We start from the raw sequence: 21,601 nt of genomic DNA, 5'->3' as shown, positions 1-21,601 counted from the left end.
CCATCTGAGTTCAAGGGGCTGTGGCGTTATCTCGGGAACGCCTACAGCCGAGACGAGTTCACCAACACGTGCGCGGCCGATGTGGAAATCGAGCTGGCCTATAAGGACGTTGCTAAGAGGCTGGGAAAGTGAATGCATCACCTCCCGTCTCACTTTCTCTCCTGTCAGAACATCTACAAAATCACAGTACACACTCTTTAAAAAGGTTGTTTTTAACACTGATGTGTGTGTGGAGCACAGTGGTTTCATTCTGTTTTTACTGCTGATATTTGTGGAAAAAAGTCCCAATTTGCAGACTGTAGCTTAGCTGGGTTAGCTTTCAGTGGATTGCATAGTGGGATTTATATTCCCCATATAAAGAGCCTTTCCAGAACCAATAACAAAAGAGCAAAGAAAGGCTCAGTATTACCCATCTTCTCATGTTAACCTCTGAATAATTTCACGTTCATGCATAAAGCAGTGTTTGATTTATGGTCCTGTGCTTTTTTCTGTTGTATTGTTAATTTATAGTGTATAGAAAATAGTCTTATTGTGTTTCAGCCAAAGTAATTCATCTTTTATTGGGCAAGAGTCCATTTTATAGACTCCTTGTTTCCTGACATGATTGGATTCACATCAGATTGTACTTTATCACTGATCCCTATCTGACACGGTCGAAGTCCCAGTGCATTCAGATCCAAACTTTACTTTTAATTGGAAAGGAAACTCCCAAACAAACCCGGGCTGTGATGTATTTTAATCATGAGCGCCTTAGTGGGAATCAAGCTCTCTTCTGCCTTCAGCTCTTTGTCTGTACAGTAAATTATATATGTCTGAATATAATATGAATAATTGATGTCAAAGGACTTCTCCTGCCCTGAGGAGCTGTGTGAAAATATACACTTCTGTAAATGATTGTCGTTCTACTAGATTCCTCTTCTTTCCGATGATTAGAACCATGAACCCACTGTGTATATGTGTCGCTTATTTGAATAATAAATCTATTTTCTCAGAGACTGAGCTTGAGACTTGTGTTTTTCTTTCACCGGAAGCTGTCTTATTGAAATGACTGACCAGGAAATGGATATTGAATTTTTCTCACTGCAGCGCTTGTTACTGACCTACACAGAGCAAATGTTTCTACTGAAATACAAGAAAGCATGGTGTGATTATTCGTTCATGGAAATACATGCAAAGTCATCTAAGGTGAGTGATGCTCTTTGCCTTACTGACGACTGGAAACAATTGCTGAGTCATAGCTATTGCAGAGAAACAGCTGATTCACAATTACACAGCATTTCATGTCATTGCAACACAAAAAGGAGCTTCTTAAAGTCAGTGATTTACCTATATTTTAGTCTCTCTACCCAAGAACACATGGCTACAAAGTCTATTGGGCCTGTGTCATGTCAGCCAGCAGATGGCAGTAAACACAAAGCTTTATTGGTGGTGACAGCATGCCAATCAGTTAGGGACCGTCCTGATTTATTGTTAGTTGTCCTTAATCAGCTGCAGCATTAAAAATTTAACACATACATGCTATAAAATATATAATCTACAGTGAAACAATGTTCTGCATAATCCATACTTTTACCCCTAGATAACATTTTGATGTTTATACTTGCTCACTTAAGTACATTTTGAGTGTGGCAGGGTGGTGTTTAATTAAAAGATATATACTAAATTGGGATAGACAGACACCACCTGGGGACTTGCACCTTAGGGAATAAACACAAAAAGACAGATAAGGACACAGGTTCGAGAATTTTATTAAATGCAATCAAAAGAAAAAGGAAATGCTGCTGCAAGATACAATTGTAACATTTATTATTAATAATAATATAAAATGTAGCATTTAAGAGTCTATGCAAATAAAGTGGGCTGAGTGTACTCACCAGGTGCAGCCACAGCAAACAGCTCACTCGGCCTCCCCGGTGATCTTAACTACAACAAATAGTGAGGGTGACTAGCCCCATTAGTGACCGGCACTCCGCTTTACTGAAAGCAAAAGAAACAGAAAAGATTCAACAAAAAAGGATCACAGTTAGTTAAACACAAAATAACTGAAGCTAACACTATTATAAAGACAAAACATGCTAAACTAATCAATACAAAGCAAAGCAAAACCCAAACAATATTAAAATTGTCTACCATAAGGCACACAAACAGTTCAGGCTCAGGCTCTACTCACCACAGGAGGAGGCCACACTATGAGCAGGAGAATGGAAAGCAGTACAGTCTGCAAGGAAACAGGAAGTGAGCAAAAAATACCAGCAGAGACCAATTTATGCATCTGTGGCGAGAGACAGCAAACCTGTACCACCGACCTTGAGAGCAGAGGTAAAGAAAGAGCTACAGCCAGCAGGTGCTTTTTATACCCTGCTCTAATTAGGAGAGTGGTTGGGGGAGGAGTCAGACCTTGAGCTGCATTCAAGAGCATAGAGATGTGTACATTATAGAGTGCTTGTCAGGGTGCTCAAAGACAGTTCACAAGCTATACTTCATGATGACAACATTAAAACACCACACTTAAAATACACAAAACGCACCAATAACTACAGATTAAAAGCAGCAGGGATCTGTTTGGGTAGAAGATGTTTTATTTTCCTATCTTTTCTGTTTTAGATTGCTTTTATTCCTACTTTTTGTATGCACTTATTGTCTTGTTTTGTACATTAAACATTTTTAAATTAGAAATACAATGTAAGTGCGCTTCCTGCTGCAGTCACATGTACTGCAAATATTTTATTTTATTATTCACGTGTTTTTTTTGTTGTGTATATCAATATTTCATGTAAATATTCTTCCATGTTTTCTGTTATAATATTATTTTCTAAACATTCTACGTTTTCTCGGCAGGGTGTTAACACGCACACGGTCCCTTACGTGTCACTCGCTCTGCTTGTGGGCAGAGCGAACACACACTGTCTGAAATCTCTCCAGTCTGCTCAACGAAACGACGTCTCCTCTTTCGCTCTGTCCTCTGGATTTCAAGTCCTATTACAACGTTCATTTCACCATCGTGGGCTACAGAGAGAAATCAGTGAAAAGGTGAGCTGGTTTTAAGCCTTATTGTGTATGCGCAGTGTTTACTGGTCGCGTGTCATTGCGGCGGAAGGTGCGTGTTTGTTGTGAAATGTGTGGCTGGTCGACCGAGCTAACAAAGCTAATTTAACCTTAAAAAGCAGTGGTTGTTTTATTTAAAGCCACATAAAAACGTGCACTACTCATCTACTGTACGTTTGTATGTGGCTAACCTTACCACTAGCTGTTTTCTTAATGGCCAGTTAGTGAATGTCACTGGTGAAACGCCGCAGAAAGCAGGGGGTCCCATTGTTATTACCCCACCAGTGAAGCTACATTTAAATCCAAAGGCTTTATTTTGCACCATAGCGTGCATAAAGTCCCAGAGTCCTGCAACAGTGCTGCAAAATTAAGATATAAAGACATAAAGCTACCTTAAAATACAAAGGCTTAATTTCCATATGCACCATGGCTACAGTGTTAGCATTGAATATCTGAAGTACCAGACTCCTGCTACACATAATATACTGAAGACATGAAGGAACATAGGAATACAACAGTGCAATACAACAGTGCAAGTGACACAATGCTGCAAGTAGATCATGCAGGACTGAGTAAGCAGTGTGCATGTGATACTAGACACTCAAAAAGAGCATTTATTTAAAGCTGATTTAAGATATTTGTCCTCCATATTTGTATTATTGCCTTTATCTTTCAGCATTCATGTTTTATTTATCGTTAAAGCTGGCTGAGATAAAACATAGTGTGACATTGGGCTGTATAAATAAACTTTCATTTGATTGTAATAATGTTAACATGATGACTATTCACAGATGTACACATGAGCAGTGTGTTAAACCTGGCTGTTTTGTGTTGGAAACACATTTTAATACTGTATTAATGTAGATTTCTCTGGCAAAACCCCATTCATATGCCCGGAAACATGTCTCAAACTGGCTGTTCTAGAATAACCACCCTAGTCCTAGTCATTTTGAGGCAAATTGATTCAGTTAAGGTGCGTTTTTACACCCAATCCTCTTTAATTGTGCTATGCTGGCTATTTGTCACGGTTATTTGTCACAAAGCAGGAGACATTTACAGCTGTCAGTGTCAGAGACGACTTTAGAAAACATTAACCAGGTATTGCACTTTGGTATACACAATGAAGGGAGTCACGTTTGCTTAAATAAGAGGGTTTGGAAGTGAATCATGTTTATTAATGCTCGTTATCCTTGGCTGCTAAGGTTGTAGGTCCTGTTTTAAATAGGGCTGGATTTCAATAATACATTTCCATGCCAAGGTTCTTATGATATTCATGTTTTACAGCTGTTTATCGATCGCTAGCAGTAGTGGACTCTAAGGTGCCTTCCTTGAGTATTTCGTTATGCTGCTTCTTTATATCATACCTGCTATTCAGAGGCACAGATTGTACTTTTGACTCAGAAGTTTAATTTCTTTTCCGCTGTGAGTGTGAGTGTGAGTGTGAGTGTGAGGGTGTGTGTATGTATTAGCTCAGCCTGGCTCATTGTGGAAGCACTTAGCTCACCATTACAGTCCAGTAATGTTCAGTCTGCCCCATTAGCGGGATCACATAATGAGGTTATGACGTTCTGATTTGATTATATGATATGTATCTTGTGTGCTTGTTTTATGCAGGCTGCACATGTGTGTGTGTAGTATCAGTCATAGTTTTCATGGTGAAAGAGTTCCGGATAAATTGAGGAAATACAGCTTATGTTGTCTAATGAGACCTAGTGGAAACTACCACACCCCCTGCTTTGAATCCTTGAGCTAACGCCGAGTTTAGTGACCGTCCCAAGGTGAAACGCAGACGGCCCCTGGCTTTATAAAGAGCTCTTCCAGTCACCTTTTTGCTGGAGCTCTTGGGATTATGAATCCTGGGGAAAAGGAGCTTTGCCTCGGTGCCGTGCTTCGCTGGCCAGAAATGGTCGGAGGGTTTGTGAGGAGGGGGGATGTGAGGGATTGAGGATGCAGGGAGAACTGGGCTGTGGTGATGGATGCTGTGCAGGGAAGTGGAACACTTGGCCTTTTTGTATTCTCCGAGCACACACACCTTTCTTCCTCTGGTGGTTAATGACGACTAAACCAAACATTCATATCTCCAAATTCTGTGTAACCCTGAAATTATTCGACCTTAAGTTATTCAATGCCAGGGTCAGTGGAAAATCTAAGAATGAGATATAAAAATCAGCTTTTTGGAAGGAGCTTGTTCAGCCCTCTCCACCTTGGCACTCCACTCCAAATAACCACACACACACACACACACACACACACACACACACACACACACACACACACACACACACACACACACACATCCGCTTCTTTACAGTCGGCCTACTGTTTGCAAAGCACTCATTTATTCGTGGAGTAGCCAGGAGATGTGCATCGGTGGTGCAAGTCACAACGCCTACTTTAAATCCTCTCAACAGGCTGTGGGCAAATAAGTGAAGTAGAGGTAATGTTTAGGATGAAAAAAGGCTTTAGTGGGACCTCAAGCATCATTCACACCCTCAGTTTTCCCACCTGTTGTTTTTTAAAATATCAGTCATTGTTTTTTTTAAAGATACTTTTTGGGGGCTTTTTGCCTTTAATGGGATAGGACAGTGGAGAGTGACAGGAAAGTGGGAGAGAGAGTCGGGGTGGGATCCGGGAAAGGACCACGGGTCGGGTATCGAACCCGGGTCGTCGGCGTGCGGTGCAGGTGCCCCAGCCAGTTGCGCCACGGCCGGGGTCATATCAGTCATTGTTAACTCTCTGAGGCGGGATATTATAAAGTGAAACCACGTTAAAATGTAATGACTCTCGAGACCACTTTCCTGCTGGTTTGGGTAACTTCTCAGACCCGAGGTTGACCGAAACGAGGCAAACATAATCCGTTAATACCGGCATCATGCCAGCAAAAGCTCACATAGATTGTGTGTTTAATTTTCTTAGAGGCATGACTCAGAAATGTGCAGCTCGGAGCAAAATGTGTTTGGCTGGCTGTTGATTTTATGTCACAACACGAGTTCTTAAAGTGAGGGCATTTTGCCATTTCTGACTTCTTTAAAGGGTTTTAGAGGATTTGGATTAGATTAAGAGTGAAGACCAGCATTAGGATTAGTTTTATGTTGGGGACGAAAAGTGTCACAGGCATGTAGTGCGAGAGTTTGTGATTTAATGAAGACAGGAATTCAGATACGTGTGTGTGTGTGTGTGTGTGTGTTTGTCTACATATTGTCATGGGGCCAGCTTGTTAGCATAGCAACAGAGCTTGTATGTGGTGGTGACAGGGGGGGAGAGGAAGTGCCGTGACTGCCCTCCGCACCTCATCTGCAATTCTTAACCACGCTTGTCACCGGGCCTTGTGTTTTTTTCGACATGCAGGTCATGTTCGAGGTGGGGGGTTGGGGGGTCCCCTCTCCTCTTCATGGCATGTTATGGCAGGTTCAACCCATCAGTGCAGTTTCAAGGAAAGTGACGGTGTGTTTTTAACACGCATTTCAAAGCCCTTAACGGCTACAAAGGGCATGAGAATGCGGTGTAGTTCAAGTTTAAGACCCTGCAAAGCTCTCGAGGGTTGTTTGCATGCACTTGAGAGCGCTCGCAGACATCGAGAGACAACTCAGGGTCAGAAAATCAAATGAGCCGTTCATGTGAAGTCGGTGTTGCACTTCCTGATTGTTCTCTGGGTGGCGGTGGCCTTCATTGTCTCACAGAAATGAAGACTTCACTTCTAGAGCCAACAACAAACTGTCCTCATGTCGCTTCTTTTATACCGTGTTTCAGACACTGAGAGTAGGTTTAAAGTCACTTCCTTCTACTTCTCTCTGAGGATGTTGTGAGTGCGATTAGTGCTGAGGTGAATCCGTTTGTGAGGACAGTCAGGAGGTCACTGCTGCTCACCCGGAGCGAGAAACAAACGGCAGAAGTCTTGGGGGTTATCTGCGCGTTTCCCTCCCAGTCAGACTGAGGATTGGATTTTAGGCTTGGTGCTAAACTACTTCCTGAAAGCGTCAAGGTGCAACGTCTTTAACCTCTGAGGTGATACTTAAACTCCCCCTTTCTGTAAGGATAACCTGATATCATATAATAGGACTCTGTAGTGAATAGCTTTTAATCGTTTCGCCATTGATCTAATCTGTGAATCTTAAATACCAACGTTCCACATCTTTATTCACGGTGGCTTTCTTATCGCACAGACGGAGATGGGTGGAAGAGGGGGGATTTGAATGCTCAACAGACGACATTATGTCTCATGAATGACTGGTTTAATTCCTATAAGTGTGTCATTTCGTAGCTCTAGTGCATCCCTTCCTCCTTCACCTGTTGATTGATTGTAGAGCTTATTCCTAGATAATAAGACGACAAACTGCCATAAAAAATGTGAAAGATATCCTTACAAGCTTCTCAAAGTTCAAGGTCTTTGTCATGCTAAACATATTCAGTTTAAAATCAGTAAATGTTCATAAGTGAGAGACTAAAAACAGCATGATTAACCCATTATAAACATATCAGATCAACATGACATCAGATAGAGGTTTGTTTATGAGTGATTTTCTTGTAAATATGTCTGGATATATGTGACAAAAACTGTGAAATTGCTCCCCTCGAAGAGGTGCTTGAGTGCATCAGTGACTCAATAAGGAACACATTACCATTGATCTGTGTGTCGCTCACATTTTAGATAAACCCTCTGCAGGGAAAGCCTGTCTTTAAAGACACCAGGTCGAGCTGGAGTCACACCCGCTGCTCTGGAGGGCCTGATGAATAATTAAAAGGCGGGGCCGATGTGAAGAAGCACATTAAGATGCAGAGTCACACCGGTCTCCATGGTAGCAGGGCCATATTATCAGTGTCACGTCTCCTTTGGCCCGGCGACAGACACACAAGCTCAGTCTCCGTCTGGGAGAGGATGCACAGGGACTGGGAGGAGGCGTTTCACCTGAACTGGATGTGGATACTTAGTAATAAACCAACATGTGGAGCCTTTATACGAGTCTGCAGCACATGGAGCTCCGTCACAGCATGAGTGAGAGTCAAAGAGGGGCTAAATTGAGTCTCTACATGGACGTGCCTTTTGTCTTTTGATGAAGTATGACCTAGAGTTTAGTAGTACTTAAGATATTAGACTCTTTATGAAGGAATCGATACATCTTTTGGTTGAAAATAGTGAAAATAGTCCAATTTTAGCCTCTGATTAGACCTCCCTGCCATTAAAAGGTGGACTTTGATGTCAAATCACATGATCTTTATCGACCAATAAGAATGATTAAGGTGTTATTTGTCCCCGCCCCTTAACAGGTGACTATTATTATATTATTTTCAGCTACACATGTCTTTTAGATTCATAATTTGGGCTGTGGAACCTCAGAAAATACGGAAATATTCAGTTTCCTTATGATATAAATCAGAGAAAAGCTGAAAATCCTCCTATTTAAGTGGCTTTTTTGCAGATTAACCAACCGATAATACGGTTAGAGTTATCCATACTGTGTAAAGCAAAGCATGCTTCATTTTCCATACCATTGTGAAGCATCTTAAACCCTTGTTTTAAAGGTAGTGCTTTTGTTCCCAGAGCTCTGACGTTACCTGAGTGTGAATAAAGTTAAGAAAGCCTATTTATATTCAGGAGAAAATGGATCCTTTTTCCAGCGTTGATCCATAATTAATAACCAACGCTAGATTTAGAGCATATTCGACTACTTCCAGTGGTTACGCAACACCCTCTTAGTGTATGTTATTGCAGTCCAGAAGAATGCTGCCTCTGTTTTTAGACCCGGAGTAATGCACTGGAAATAATCTCACCTTTTAAAGAAGAATCCCCTTAACTTTGCTCTTAAGGAAGTTATTTTCAATCCTGGATGCAAAGGAAACAGCCATCTGGCACGAGCAAAGGCTGCGTGATTAGGCGTCCACAGGAAAGATATTAAAGCCTGAGATTATTGGACAATGATGCAATATCATCCCTGCAGCTTTACCATAAACCAGTCACATCTGAGCACACACGGGGGGAATAATCCATCGTGATTGCTGCCTGTAAACATGTATAAACTAACGCAATCCTGTAGGTATTTGCTAATCTGCACAGGCATCTCTGAAATGTTGAAACCAGGAAAGCAAGGAAATGCTTTGTTGTGGAAATGCTTTCTCTGTTGTCATTGAACTAGAATTGACTCCTGCTTTTCTGCAGAACTTGATTTACTTTGGGGTAATTGTTGTGTCAGTTTTTCATCATCTGATGCAAAAGTACAAATACTCAGAAGAGCTTTTGTAATCATTGAAAGGAAATTGATCCACCTTGGCTTGTCTACTTTCGACTCAGTGTGCAACTACCAGAAAACAATCAGCTGCACCAACTGATGTGTTTTGGTTTTGATCATTGGGGGGGGTGGGGCTGAAGGCTGTTGACCCCATGGTGGTCATTTTTGTATACCTTTCAAAAATATGATTTTGACAATACACTAATGCCTACACTGGAAAGTAGGATACACATTTAGAGGGACAAGTACTACAACCATTATTTCAGTTTGACAGAGATCTTGTTCAAGTGTAGCAACGGCTTGACATACTTTTCAAGTATCTACATAACACTCTGATAAACAGAACAAGCTATAACAACCACAGAGGAGGATGTTGGAAGACATTTGCAGACACTGCTTTAAAGGAAGAACGCTTGATCCATTTGATTTCTACTGTAGGTTTGTGTAAGTTGTGCACTTAAACAGATTCAAAACAGGACCAAGAAAAACTATTGAAACCAGATCTGTAAGTGCAGAATGTCATCACTCACTAGTCGTCTTGTTTCCATCTTTTAAAATATGTTATTGTGTTATCCTCCAGCTAGGGAGCAGACCCTCCTGTTTTCCTGCCTGGCTGGGCGTATCTGTGTGGTCGATACTCGCAACTGAAACATCACTATGATTTCAGAGTTTAGATTTCAGCTCCCTAACAGGAAAACGTCCTTTGTAGCAGATATGGGAGGACAGTGATCCCCCCACACACACACAGCTGCAATGATTCAATCGTCTCAGCACCTCTTGAACCTGCAGGGTTCTGTTGCTTCTTCACACAATGAAACGAGCGTTCAGCAGGTTGTTATGTTATCAAGTTGCGATGGGGTCATATATTTTGCAGCCTCAGCTGGCTGTCAACCCCGCTCCTATGGGCCAGAGGGCTCCCTGCCAGACAAATTAAGATCCTGAATTAGAAGGCAGATAAATGCTCTGTTGGGACGAACTCTGCACGGACTATAATACACCGCCTGTGATCGTGAAGCTTCCCCGACAAAGGAGAGACGAGTTTCAGTGTTAAATAAGAAGAACAGCTCCGAGAGTGTGTGTAGGTTTTGGCAGCGATGGTTCCTCTCCCCCGAAAACCTTCCATCCTTCCAGCCTTTTCCCCGCCGCCACCGCCTCCAACTGAGTCCCAGGCAGTGCGAGACATCCGATGCTATCAGCACTGCAGATTGCACGGCGCTACTGCCAAGGGCTTGTCTCATGCATTCACAGTGCAGTGCAGAGATCCCCCCCTCCTCCACCACCATAGTTAGAGTTTGCATTTCTCTCCTCTTGTCTTTTTATTTCAGGCGATAAACACTTTTGTGTAATTGCATAAAAAGACCTCTGTCCGCACGGAAAACAAACACAAGCCTTTGTCTTAAGCGGCTGAACAATTATGGTGCGTGATAACCTGCTGGGAGACTCCGGCCTTGAGCTCGCAGCTGTCTCTGACCCATTTATGAAGCTGACGGATGGGAAGTGAAAGGGGGCTTTTGTGTGGCTGCCTTTTGTGTTTCTTGGGAAGGTGCTTATGATTTTCTGACGACAGTTCAGTGCTGATGTATAATCGTTGCTGCTGTGCCTCGTTGTGAACTCAAATTGCCTGAAAACTATTCGTAATATGCAGGTTGGTTTCTCTGAGAGTGAAATAATCAACAACCTCTCAATCGCTCGTTATGATTAGGAGACGCTGAGAGGAAATATGTGCCTCTGATTCCTTCTACTAGGCTCAATCTTAGCTAGTAAAACCTTATTGTTTGTATTTTTTTCTGTTTTAAAGCAAATTATTCAAAAAAACATCTTGGATGCAAATGTAGTTTGCATCCAACTTTTCTGTGAAACTGAGAAGCCATGATCACACAAAGACAACCTTGATCAAATTAGACCAATGAGAGAATTTACTTTGAGTTCTGGGTATTTTTTGTGTTTGCTTGACCTGGTTAAAAGCCACTGAGCTATAGCATAAGAGAGACGCAGAAATCCCCTCAGCCTCATTTAGCTACAGCTACAGTGTTTGAATGCAAATGAGAGAACATCTAACATCTTTTCTATTGGCTTGGCTGCAAAGATTACGTCTCCTTTTTGTGGCTCAATGCCTTAAAGCCAGCGGCATTTATGTAGCTGTGCATGGATTGCCTCCAGAGCCTCAAAACCTCTGCAGCACTGCTTCATTTTGGACAGTTTTTTAATCAGCAATAAAGATATGCAAGCGTGTCAAAGTACGCTTTAGTCTCAGGACGGATCAGATGTGGTATGGCTATTGCTCAATCTCTACGTGCATGTGAAACTTTGGCCCCGCCAACACTTAATCTCAAGAGACTGTCATCAAGATAAAACACTTTCCTTCACATGTCAGCCAGACGCACTCTTGAGTAAAGGTTTCCTGGGTTCAGGAAGTGACATACATTCGTCTGCCAATGTCTGGTAGTGTCATGCTGACTGATTACCGGTGCTATAAGTGTGCCCTGTAGTGACTATAAATACAGGAGAAATGCAAAATAGTGGCCTGCTTTTAACTTTATCACAGATGAGATCAACCCTTCCTGTTTACCTGGTTCATGATCGTGTGTGTTGAAACTGCGTCAGCCATTGATTGACATTTCAACATCAGTTCCGCTCAAACCACTCCTGAAATGTAACCTATTTTCTGGAGTTGTTATATTCTCTGATGCCAGCTTCTTAAATGTGCAGATCTTAAGCTTTTGTTCTTCTTTATATGATGAGTTTTTGGTTATTGTTGCACAAAACAAGCCATTTGTCCGCCTTGAACTTGGAGAACTTGTCATTTCCACAGTTTTTAGAGATTTTCTAGACTAAATAAAGAAGATTATGCTTATTAAAAACTCTACTTTTACTTTATTTGTACTTAACTTTGACATTTTGTTCACAAATTGACCCTTTACCTCCTTTATATTGTTCCTTAAGTGGGAGTAAATGAGTAAAACCTGTACCACACATTCACAAGAACCAGCAGCAAAAAATGAAATTTAAGGACAAAAAAAGGCATGTATTTAAAATTCTGTCTGTGTTCTCGCTTGTCAGTGAGGAAGATAAATTGAAGCTATCCAAATGTTTATATTTCGTGGGAACTATCAACCCTGTTGCATAAATTCCTTAAAGCCCCATCAATCTTACAGATCTCCCTGTCGGGGTGAGAAGACGCTGTCCCGCGTAGAAGCATTGCACTTTAAATTACTTTTGAAGACTTTATCTTGAGTTTAGACTCGCTGTCAGACAACATATACCCCCTCTACTCCTTTTCAGAGAGAAGATTTCGCATTTTGTTGACTAAACAAGGTTTCTGCGCCTGGTTTACTGTACTGTATGGCTCCATTCAAACTCTCCCATCACAGTTTGGTGTGCCTCTGTTCTGCATGCATCCCATAAGAGCGTCCACACACACACACACAGCTCGCTGCAGTCCCCCATACAGTGAGCCTCTGTGCTGCAGATCTGTGATATATCGCCCCTCCCGTTTGGCCCATTCATGGCTGTTTCCCCTTCCTCCAAAGACCTGTGCTTTTTGCTTTTTCACCACTTGGTTTTGGTCGTTGGCTGTGAGGTTGTTTCTTACCCTTTTAAAAAATCATTGGTTGCTCGCAGAAGCAAAGCTGTGTAAATGTCAGGTCATCTCCAGTGACGCATTACAGGGCAGCGGGACACGAGGCTCTGCCCTGCAAGGTGTCCAACACTGCTGACTCATTGTCCTGTTTTTCAGGGTTTATTTAGCCTTAAAAAATGTAAGAAAATCCTAAAAGTTTATGAAAGTCGAAGGTAGTGTCAGTAAAAACCCTGAACACATTTCTCTTTATATGACATTAAACATTAGTAAAGCAGGAAATACCCTTCTTTAAGAGGCTAAACAAGTAGTATTTTCTTCCAGTTATGCATTCAAATTACCATGACGATTAATTGATTAGCAGAGCAGTTTCCAATTATCTTTTTGTCGATTGACTAATCGATAAGTGCCCTAATCGTTGATGTTGATTGTTTTGCAGCCAGCTAACGCTCTCTCTTTCCTCTCTTAGGATGCAACAGTCGGTCCCTCTGAGATGTTACTGAGCGACGAGGATGGTTCAGAGAAGGAAATCCCGCTGGTGAACCACCCTCCAAAAACTCCCTGCCGCTACACCCACTGACAGCGCCATGCCCCGCCTGCCCTCCTGATTTCCCTCCCACACCTAGGTCGAACCACAGTCCCACCAGCAGCCCCTCTGTTCCCGTCAGCATGGCTACCCCCTTCCTGTGGAAGCTGTCGTCCCAGAAGCTGGGCTTCTTCCTGGTGAGCTTCGGCTTCATCTGGGGCATGATGCTGCTGCACTTCACCATCCAGCAGAGAGCCAGCCACGAGAACAGCGCCGTGCTGAGGCAGCAGATCCTGGACCTCAGCAAGCGCTACATCAAGGCGCTGGCCGAGGAGAACCAGAGCGTCATGGACGGGCCCTATGTGGGGACTATGACGGCTTACGGTGAGTAGACGGCTGAGCCATAACACATACATAAAGGGTTAAAAGACATTAAAACAATCGTAAAAAGTCCCTTAATTAGGATATAGGTCAACTGCACGGCTTCATAAGATCCCCACAAAGCAATAAAACATCCAGATATATGGAACATATGATATAGAGCTGGATTTAACATCTGTTTTACATTGGTTCCACTTGTCTTCCTCCTGAGCATCGCCCGTACTGAAGAGAAAACATAAGGGAAATATAACGCTGATCCAGCTGCATCGGAGCATTATACTCTAATAGCAAAGGTCCAGGAGAGCCATCAATAAGTTATTCATGCCATTAATAGACCTGTATGGCTCGATGGGAAGCTTCATTAGAAACCAGAGATTGGAATTGATTGTTCTGTAATGCCCAGAGAAACAACAGGATACAGTAAAGCTCCAGGAGATTAGAAACACTCCCTGAGAACACGGGAAGAGCAGTACTTTATTAATTATTAAATGTGCAAAAATGTGTAAAAATCCACCTCATTATGACGTTCCAAATACCCAAATTGCTGCCTTGAAGGACATCAAACATTAACATCATCATCATTAATCACAAACCCAGTTTCCTCCGTAACTTGATCCAGAGTTTCCTGTTTTATCCCCCTGTTATATTATGGATTGATTTCCACCGTCTGCTGACCACTGCCCAATATCACATCCAAATCCATTTTATGTCCTTGATTAGATCTGGAGGCAGCAGCATACTTGGAGCCTCACTCACTGATACAATTTCCTCCTTTGCTGGCCATAAATGACCCATAAATGCATTCAGATGTAATACCGTGTCCCCTGAAAGCCCCCTTTGATGAGTCAAGTCGGTTTTATTTACATTTATACAGAGCAATACCACAAATCTGCCTCAAGGAGCTTTACAATCTGGACACCTTCTGTCCGTGGCTGATAGAGGAACACACCTGTTGGAAAGCAGGAAGGGCCGGCTGTCATCAACCTATCCCCATGTTTGTTTATAACAAATGTATTTTATATCATATCTAAGGATGACTTCAGGTCAGGGTGTTGTCAAATGGCTGCAGAGGCTAAAGCTAATCTACTGTAGGATGCATTTAGTCTTTATAGCACAGAAATGTATGACTTCCTGTCTCTTGATCATATGATGTTTTTCCTTAAAATGCCCCAGAAATATCTACGTTTCTTTACCGTTTCAATATTTTTAAGGTGCAAGGTGATACAATAACAAACCCTTAAGGACAAAACTTGGTAAACCTCTCTTATCTTGACCGAAAACCCCACAATTCATTCAAAAAAAGCTGTTTTTATTTCCCTGATTTATCATTTACTAGTTTAAAATGAGGGCTGTTGTTTGCACTGTTGATTGATCTGTTCATTATTCTCCTAACCTCTTAGTTGTTGGCTTTAAAACGAGGAAGGAGAAGTCTTTGTCTAGGTCCAAATTCCAAAAGATATGACACTACCGTCGTCATATCTAAACCTGTGTCGAGGCGCTGTCATACAATCTCCTTCCTCCTCGTCAGACGTCACCAGACACGGATACAATCTTTCCCTTTCCCCTCGTTCTCCTGAAAGTTAGCCGAGCATCCGGGCGTGATGACTTGCTGGCACCACGTCTCGTTACCGCTCCGAAGCTACTGCGGGTTTCTTTTGTGCACGAGGACTGGGTGTGGTGTTGGATCATATTGCCGCTATAATCCTCCCCTCCTCTCCAGGGTGCAAGGTGCTCTTTTTCACATGACGTCAGTGAGATATGGAGACCCCCCTGACGAACGCCTGGAGCCTTTGTTCCCATGCAATCACGGGCTTAATGAACAAATCCCAGGTCACCGTGCAGGCAGATTATTATATTACTGTTATTAAAATCTGAACGTGTTGTTATCGCTGCAGGACTTGTTTTCACGGGGTTTCAGTCATATTGAGACAGAATGTATCCGTAGGTGTGCGATTACTCATCTGTGTTTAAAAAAAGACTGAAGCATTATTCTTCCGTTCCTAACACGCATAATGAACAACTCTGACTAAAAACCTCATGTTTAATAGCTGGAAAACCTCTCAGCATTTGCTCTCAGTTTATAAAACAGATACAGGACTCACACAAAATCTGCTCTAACGGCGGGTGTGTATGACAAATCCCACTTGCTCGTAAATGGGATTCTTGCAGCCTTTTTTTTATTGCAACGCCCTATAAACACCCTATAAAAAAGCCCCCCGAAAGAATTCAGCAGCAGTGAAATGGAGGTACTATTAAATAAACTAAGTTAATATGGGAGGACAAATAGTATTTCTTAGTTCCCAAATGTACTTTATATATATATTATAAGTGCTATAAAACGTTGAAATATCCTAATTTAATTAGATTTCATTCAGGAGTTTCCTACTTCCATACTTCCTTGTATCAGCTGGACAATTTGTAGACTTTCTTATCTTGGAAAGCTCCTAAAATATTACCTGATCCAGGCCAAAGGAGAACAAATCATGCATTCATATTTTTCCTTTAGTTTATTCAGATTTTTCTCCACGCTGCTCCCCTCGATTGTAAATCCAGTTGCACGAAAGAAATGAAGCCAATTGTTGTTTACTCCTCTCGTATAGCATTAGCTCAGATATGAAGCAGGCCTGTGATGTACAGCCTGGAGTCAGAGGACCTATGAGCCAGAGGTGAACAGAGGGGGGCATTAACTCTGGGCTCACCCCTTCTTTCTACTTATGTTCAGACCAATAGCTTGGCACGGCCGGCGCTCCAAAAGCTTTCCGTTTGGATTCTTCCCGGTCTCTCGTCGCTCCTCGTGCCTCCGTCCAAATCAGACAGAAATGCCCTGGCATTTCTCCTCACTGTGCATCAGGCGGCGGCCTCGCTCTGCCAGGCCTCGTTGTGCCGTTGCCAATCTCTCCTTCCCTGACGTGATGAAAACTGGCGTGTCAAATGCATCACGGCGAGGGAAAATGTGGCGCTCGTATGTGATAGACAAGCTGCAATTATCATCGTGTGATGAAAGCACTCGTGGTCTCTTATAAAACCAACAATATAATGCACCGTGAGGATGATGACGACAGAGCTCTGTGCTGCAGATATTACATAATATGTGTTGGTTTCTCACTTTTCTGTGCAAATGTCATTTCAATTGCTGCCGGTTACAGTATCGGACGAATACCACATGTATAGAGGCGTGCGTTTACATTTTAAATGCACGCCCTTTCTGTCTCATTACCGGCCAGTGTCCTTCCTGCCTGTTAGCTGTGCTGTGCAGATAAAGGCCTCTTGCCACAGGAATGCAAAGACCAAAATGAAACAGCAAAGTCCCTCCACCTTTAAATGATCCTCAGGCTGAAGAAGAAATGTAGTAGTGGGGGATGAAAAGTCTCCCAAAGGTTCCCCAGACTTCAGGCAGATAAATCACATGCATGGATTCACTGGGTAGAAACCAGGGCTAATTAGAAGGAGCTGCTAAGGGCTAACGTTAGCATTTCTTGCATGATGTTAACTGCTCCTTTACCTCGACAGTCGCCTCCTTGAATGAGTATTTGAGTGTTTTAAAATCTGCACATAATGTACATATCAGGCAGCATTGCACACACTCGGCCAGGCATTTCTTTCTGTGTGGATAACAGGGAGTTGGAGATCATTTTAAATCCGTATTGATGTTTATTTATTCTGTTTTTCTGCATTGTTTCCTGCAGATTTGAAGAAGACCCTTGCAGTGCTGCTGGATAACATCATGCTGAGGCTGGGTAAGCTGGAGTCCAAGGTGGAGAACATCTACAATGGCACGGGGAGCAACCTGACCAACGGCACCAGCACTATCGTGCCCAGCGCCACAAACGCAGAGAAAGTGAACGTGGCAGGTATGTGTTGCACTTCTGCTTTTTGAAACAGCACGGTCTTCCTGAAGGGAGAAATAACTTGTCATTTTTCCCAAGAACTTTGACTCATGTACGGGCAAGTTTCATCTAGTTTCCCATTCCATATCGATCCAGTTATTCATCAAAGTGTGCAATAAAATCAAGTATCTGAGTCCAATTAAATAAATGAGGATAAGCTGGTTGTGGCTGTTTTCTATCGCCCGTGTTTGAAAACATTCTCCCGAGGCGTACAACCCTGGCAGTATTGCACGGTGCACACCAGGCACTTTAGAGGACCAAACATAATTCAAATAAGGCCCTCTGTTCACGCTGCATGACCCTTTTTATTAGTTTTTATTGATTCTCCTGCCAGCTTTCACATGATGAATTCAGCCCAGAAGAGGGAGCGAGGTGTTGGTTTTTATCTGGGTTCCCGGGACTTATTCTGGGTTGTTTTTGAGCAGCAGGAATGTGGAGCTCTGTGGCGTTACATGCACAATTATATCAGGCTGAACAAATTCACAATTGAATGGATCTAATATTAATGACAGCTCTGCCAGATCTTTATTTAAATGTCGACATGAAGCCTTCTCTCTTGAAACTCCAGTTGAATGATTATAATAGGTACAAGCTTCATGTGAAAGTTATCAGCATCAAGTCAGAGAGCCATCGGGCTGTGGTTATGACTCAGAATGAAACCCTTCTCTATCTTTTCCTTTTAAGAACCAACCACAAATGCCACAACCTGTCATGGTACGTGCAACAACTAGCATCTTGCGTATGTAGTTTCGGGTGTGAGAGTCTTTTTTAAGAGTAATTTATTCTGCTTCCACATCCTAAAAATGAATTTACCTTGTCTTTACATCCATTGTGTACGAAGGATTTAGTTTTGTAGTGATTTTTACGGACCACATAATGTGTTTCTATGATTATTTTACTTAGAAAAAAGGTCCCTGAAAGTATTATATCAATGTTTTATAAGTACACGTAAACATGAAACAAACAAATACAAATCAAATAGTTGAAAAAGTAGAACAAAGGACAAGAATTAAGCTGAAATAAGTAAGCACTAAACAGCCTTGCCTCCTGCACTACACTGATTTGTCCCAGTCTGTCCGCACTGGAGATGAGCCTCTAATCTCACATCGCTGTCGGGGCACTTGTATAGGATAGTACCTGGACCTGTGTGTGACCACATGTCAACACACCTGCAGTGTCCTCTTAAATGGACCCCCTGAGAGACAACATTTGAATGCAGGTCGAACATCTCTCTAAAAGGGCCCGACACTCCAGAGTCTCTATGGGAGCGAGTCTCCTGTCTTGGAGTGGGTGGCACGCAGAGCTGCTGCCAAATCCTGCCTGACTGCAAGGCAATTACACAGATAAGGATCTGGACAGTGAGGGGAACACGCCCGGCTTTGAGAGAGGCCTCTATCAAGATGGAGCTGCTGCAGCGCTGGGAATTACGGGGGCAGCACATCACAAAAACCCACGGCTTTGGGTCCTGGATTAGTGCCTTTTTCTAATCATAATTTAAAGAAAAGTTGGTATGCATGATCTATATGTTATCCTTTTACTTTCTCACTGTAATCTAGAGTGACTACTTGAATTAAATCACGTAATTCAACTTATGAGGAAACACAGTATTGTATTTCTATTTAAATATTTGCTTTCTAAAACCCCGGTAGAAGTCGTTTAAACAAGTTGCCTGAAATCTATTTTATACTGCGGTCAAACATGTCCTTCTAACAGTTGTAACTTCCCAAGAAAGCAATTTAGATTTTGGTCCAGAAATGAAAGCTTCATATTTGTGATCCATGGGCAGCCAAGTCCAACTTTCTACTTCCTGCTGCAACTGTGCTCTAACAGCTGTTTGCACATTGTGGGAACACAGGATCCTCCTCATGCAAGTCATCCTACAAAAATGCAGCCTGCTCGCATTGCTTTGAAGGCAAACTGCATTGTGCCAACTGCAGAAATGTCATTGACGCTTTCATTTGCTGCAGTGCATGCTCTGTGGGTTCTTACCCTTGTTTTGCTGTTGCATTTCAAGTTACCAGCGTCCCTCTGCCGCCGTGGTGACATTTGGCTGATTTGTAGCTTCCTCCCGACCTGTGCTTTCACAGCTCTCCCCTGCTTTGTCTCTTTCAGATATCGATCCTCTGTTTCACAAACATGGTGAAAGATGAGATCCAAGGTCTCAGTGACAACAAAGGATAGAGACGAGGACAGGGTTTCTGCTGAGGATTACACCTGTCCTGGTTACCTCGGGGTTTCATTCATCCATCCGTGCACTTCAGTGTCAAACTCACAGATTATTTTCCAGCAAAACCTGCAAAATGTAGTTCAGCAATTTCCATTTTAACGCTGAAAACATCCCTCAGAGTCAGAGCAGAATCTCTATTACATTATCCGAGGTGTTTACTTTGGATCAATACTAATAAAGCACACACACTCCCACTCACAGTGAATAAGTTGAGCCTCCACTCCCACACACTCTCTCACACCTAATTGAAAGCTTTGTATTATTGTATTTTCACCTTCGTTCACCTTGGTGTTTCTCCACCGCCTCCTGCATCAACAAACAACTTTAAATTGGAAAAGTTACTGAAGGAAATGAGAGGTTGTTTACATCCATTTTTTTATTTTCTCGCTAATTAGTAGCCCTGGTTGATTGGCATTGCAGGTCACCTCACAGCATAAACAGTAAACAGTGAGGTGGTTGTTTATTAGTCAACATTTCCTGTAAAACTTCTGAATAAAGAGGTAATCATGGATTGTAATGCATTGAATAGCTAATGCAGACCAGGTTTAGTTGTATGAAAGCTTTATCTGAAGCAACTTAGCTCCTGTTTTTGTGCAGACAAACTCATATCCTGCCAGGGTGTTGTGTTATTTATAAATCTAAAAGTTGAAATCTGCAGCGAAATCTGTCTGTTTTGACACATGCGGTACTGAAACGGTAGCACAGACCTGTCGAGTCCTGATGCCTTTTGAGGTGGAGATGTGTCTTTGGTTTGATATGGCAGACAGAAGTCAATGCTAACATTGCATGCAGCATAAACCCCAGTGTGTAAATGTGCTTGTGTCTCGTGTTGCACTGCTGCGGGTCTCTTGAGATCTTCCATATGGAGTGCATAAGATCCTCTCATAGCCGTGTTGTAAACAGACTGCTTTGCTTTCATTTGCTCTTTCTTCCTGGCACTGAGCAGAGTCTGCATCCTGAGGCGCTGCTGACAGTATGTTTCACATGTTAGAGCTTCAAGCCGCTTACACAACTCCTGCCAGCGACGTGTAGTAATGATTCCCTCAAACCACAAAACTGGCACGAGGGTCTTAATTATAAACAACTTGTTTAAGATGTAACTGCAAGGCCATGTAAGGCGCTGTTGTTAGCCACGGAGACAGTGAGAGATACCAGTGCGAATACAGCAGCTCATTTGTTCCATTTCAATGTATTTTAATGTAGTTTCTCTTAAAGCTGTCTTTTTATTCCCATTTATACGGTAATTATCCTGCACAGGCTCTAAAAATGCCCTGTTTTTCCTCTGTTTTATACCATAATAAACTGACTTATTGTTCAACTAATGCAACGAGACAGTTACTTGGACTTTGAGGAACTCGGTTGAACTATTTTAAGACATTTAAATGACGACCAAATGATAAATAAAGCGGGAAAACCAATCTGCAGATGAACCGATAATGAAAGAGGTTGTTAGCTGCAGCCCTAGAAGCAACATTAGTCGCCCCTCTATGGGAACGTTAAAGTATTAAATCATTATTGTCATTGTCTGCTCAAAGGGTATTCTAATAGAAGAGCACTCTTCAAATTAAAAGTGCCTCCCACCATGGCATTTATCAATTTTGGAAAGTAGTTTTCTTTCCCAAGAGTAAATGACTCAATAACGCTGATTGGTCTGGAGGTGGAAGTCAATAACACCGGCTCCCTGATTCATTTACCTTCTGTCTTTTTTTAAGGCAGAGCTTTACAAAGGTGTCT

General features: G+C 42.3%; 2 protein-coding genes and 1 long non-coding RNA gene across 4 annotated transcripts in view; 2 read left to right on the top strand and 1 right to left on the bottom strand.

Moving 5' to 3' along the window:
- The window catches only part of clic5a (chloride intracellular channel 5a), a 6,591-nt gene extending 5,596 nt beyond the window's left edge, over positions 1 to 995 (top strand). For both annotated transcript variants that reach the window (XM_063877459.1, XM_063877460.1), the window contains exon 6: positions 1 to 995. This exon is cut by the window's left edge and continues 33 nt beyond it. In XM_063877459.1, the coding sequence (XP_063733529.1) occupies positions 1 to 132 (132 nt within the window). In that variant the 3' untranslated portion in view covers positions 133 to 995.
- Positions 740 to 2,313, bottom strand: LOC134860692 (uncharacterized). The gene is made up of 3 exons (XR_010165291.1): positions 2,171 to 2,313; positions 1,875 to 1,977; positions 740 to 1,697 (listed from the first exon to the last, which is right to left on the bottom strand). It is a non-coding gene; the product is annotated as an uncharacterized LOC134860692 (long non-coding RNA).
- Positions 2,314 to 2,882: 569 nt separating this feature from the next.
- mgat5 (alpha-1,6-mannosylglycoprotein 6-beta-N-acetylglucosaminyltransferase) overlaps positions 2,883 to 21,601 on the top strand; it is a 57,838-nt gene continuing 39,119 nt past the window's right edge. Inside the window, exons 1-3 of the mRNA XM_063877626.1 lie at positions 2,883 to 3,030; positions 13,316 to 13,756; positions 17,440 to 17,604. Coding sequence (XP_063733696.1) covers positions 13,516 to 13,756; positions 17,440 to 17,604 — 406 coding nt within the window. The 5' untranslated portion in view covers positions 2,883 to 3,030; positions 13,316 to 13,515. The remainder of the gene's footprint in view (positions 3,031 to 13,315; positions 13,757 to 17,439; positions 17,605 to 21,601) is intronic.

This window comes from Eleginops maclovinus, chromosome 24, assembly GCF_036324505.1.
Source record: "Eleginops maclovinus isolate JMC-PN-2008 ecotype Puerto Natales chromosome 24, JC_Emac_rtc_rv5, whole genome shotgun sequence".
In the NCBI taxonomy this organism is placed as follows: Eukaryota; Metazoa; Chordata; class Actinopteri; order Perciformes; family Eleginopidae; genus Eleginops; species Eleginops maclovinus.
This window is presented reverse-complemented; position numbering and strand designations above follow the sequence as displayed.